At 35.5% G+C, this 2322-nt stretch overlaps 1 protein-coding gene across 1 annotated transcript; it reads right to left on the bottom strand.

The window, feature by feature from the left end:
- Positions 1-891: 891 nt before the first annotated feature.
- LOC112680026 (general transcription factor II-I repeat domain-containing protein 2A-like) lies at positions 892-2034 on the bottom strand. Its single transcript, XM_025550000.1, has one exon. It carries the CDS (start codon positions 2032-2034, stop codon positions 892-894), a length of 1143 nt encoding a protein of 380 aa, XP_025405785.1.
- Positions 2035-2322: the final 288 nt, after the last annotated feature.

Here is a 2322-nt window from a genome sequence, read left to right as displayed (position 1 = left end):
GACTTATTGTTAAACGATATTCAAATATATTTTTATTTTTGAAAAATGAGATTTTTGAGGTGGAACAAACATCTTTAATCAGTGTTGCCAGACGTTCGGACGCGGTTGGGGACATTCGGTAATTCTATAATGTGTACGGTATACGGACGGATGAATAAAAACAATAATATAAGATACGGTAATTTTAATTGTTTCCAATTAATTACTATAAAAAAAAAAACCCCGTGGCCCGCCCCGCTCAGTGTGGCAGCGCTCGACGCTCATTCTGTATTTATCCATATAGATTGTAAAATAATTATTTTTTCTATTATACAATGCATTCTATCGGCAGCTGGAACAAACATGATTTTAGTAGCCTAATATCTCTATACCAGGGGTGTCCAACTTGCATGGCCTCAAGGGCCAAAACTTAAACCTCTGATCTGGTTGCGGGCTATATACTAATTTTATTAATGTAACAGCAAAATAATGAGAAGTATAAAAATAATTAAAACAAAAAGTAGTATTATTTATTTTATTGCTCAACATCTACATTTTTTATATATACAGAAAATGTAGACTCTACATTGAAGAGGTAGTTTTTCAAGAACTAAGATAAACATTGTAATAATAATGAAAATATATCTAATGTGAAGACTGTGGTCGATCGGCTTTATCCACCAATGAAGAAACGTCCACTGCCAATTCAGTTGTAGACAGTCTCATGAGATGACGTAAGGTAGAATCGGTAAGGTTGCTTCTGTTGGGGTTTTTAATGTATTTCATGTAGGAAAAGGCACTTTCACATATATATGTGCTTCCGAACATTGATGTCATTTTTAGTCCAAAACCTCGCAGATTTGGGAATTTCTCCTTAGACAGCAATTTAAAAAATTCAGGTCCCTTTTCTTGTCAGGTGATTAGAAACATATCAGCTTGAAGGTCACATAACTCAAGTTGTAAGTCAGGTGGTTGATCTTCAATGTATGCTCCAAGAGGATTATTATAAAGCAGTACACTGCTTTTGAGACTTTCGATATCTTTAAATCGTGTATTGAATTCATTAATAACTTGTTGAATTTGTGAACTGCAGCATGAAAAGTCAATATTTTTCTCGCTGTTGAGTTCTTCTGCTAGTTTCAGGCAGCTAGGGAAGTGTGTTAGGTTGTTCTTTTCCAAAGTATATTTAAACACGTTTAGTTTATTCCAGAATCCGTTTATTATTCCGACCAAATCTGAAACCGTCTGGTTTCTTCCTTGAAGACTCAAGTTTAAACTGTTAAGGTGATTAGTCAGATCTGTTATAAAAGCTAACTGTTTTAAGAATTCTGGATCCTGAAACTTCTCTTCTTGTTCAGTTGTGTCGGATAAAACGTATTTATTAAGAAATGCAGGGATTTCATTTCTTATGGAAAAAAATCGTTCCATGCACTTTCCTGCACTCAGCCACCTTACATGGTTGTACATTAGCAAGTTTCCATACTCAGCCTCTGTTTCTACTAAAAACTGCCTAAGTTGCCTGTGTAAAAGGGATCGATTTCCACCTCTAATCATATTTATAATTTTAATCACGGTCTGAAAAACTTGATCCTGCTTGACTGATTTTCCACATAAAGATCCCTGATGTACGAGTATAATACAATGTATTGTCGGACAAGTAACACCATTCTCTTGAAGCAGACCCACTAATACAGTTTTTTTACCAGTCATTGATGGGGCCCCGTCTGTTGCTATGGCTGAACATTTATTAAAGCCTCCAATTCTGCCAACTGTTTTTTTCAAAGCCTCATAGACGTCTTTTCCTTTTGTTGTTCCATAAAGAGGACAAATATCAAATAGCTCTTTTTTACTAGTAAAATCCTCAAAAGTAGTGCGCACGAATATCAACAGCTGACTTACATCTGATTGATCAGTGCTTTCATCCAGACAAAGTGAGAAATACGAACTTTTTTTAACCAGGCTAAGCATAGAGTTTTCTACTTGCTCACCCATAGCAACAACCCTTCTTTGTATGGTTTGATTTGAAAGTTGCACGGATTCAAATTTCTCTGCCATTTTGGAATCTTCAAAAGCTTTGGTTATTTCAACGGGACATTTTTTAATTAAATTGGCATCAGTGAAAGGTTTTTTTTGCCTTTGCCAGCTCAAGCGACACGGCATAAGATGCATGCAAAGAATGCGATTGAGAGCGCAATATTTTACTAAACATACCAGTTTGCTGTTTAAGCTTTTTCTTCAAATCTGCAACTAGCGCACGCCGACTTTCATTTGTATACGTAGCATACTTCTTTTCATGCATTGTTGTGTAGTGTCTTCTCACATTATATTCTTTAGGCACAGAAA

Source organism: Sipha flava, unplaced genomic scaffold, assembly GCF_003268045.1.
Source record: "Sipha flava isolate LNK unplaced genomic scaffold, YSA_version1 17295_pilon_pilon, whole genome shotgun sequence".
NCBI classification, from domain to species: Eukaryota; Metazoa; Arthropoda; class Insecta; order Hemiptera; family Aphididae; genus Sipha; species Sipha flava.
This window is presented reverse-complemented; position numbering and strand designations above follow the sequence as displayed.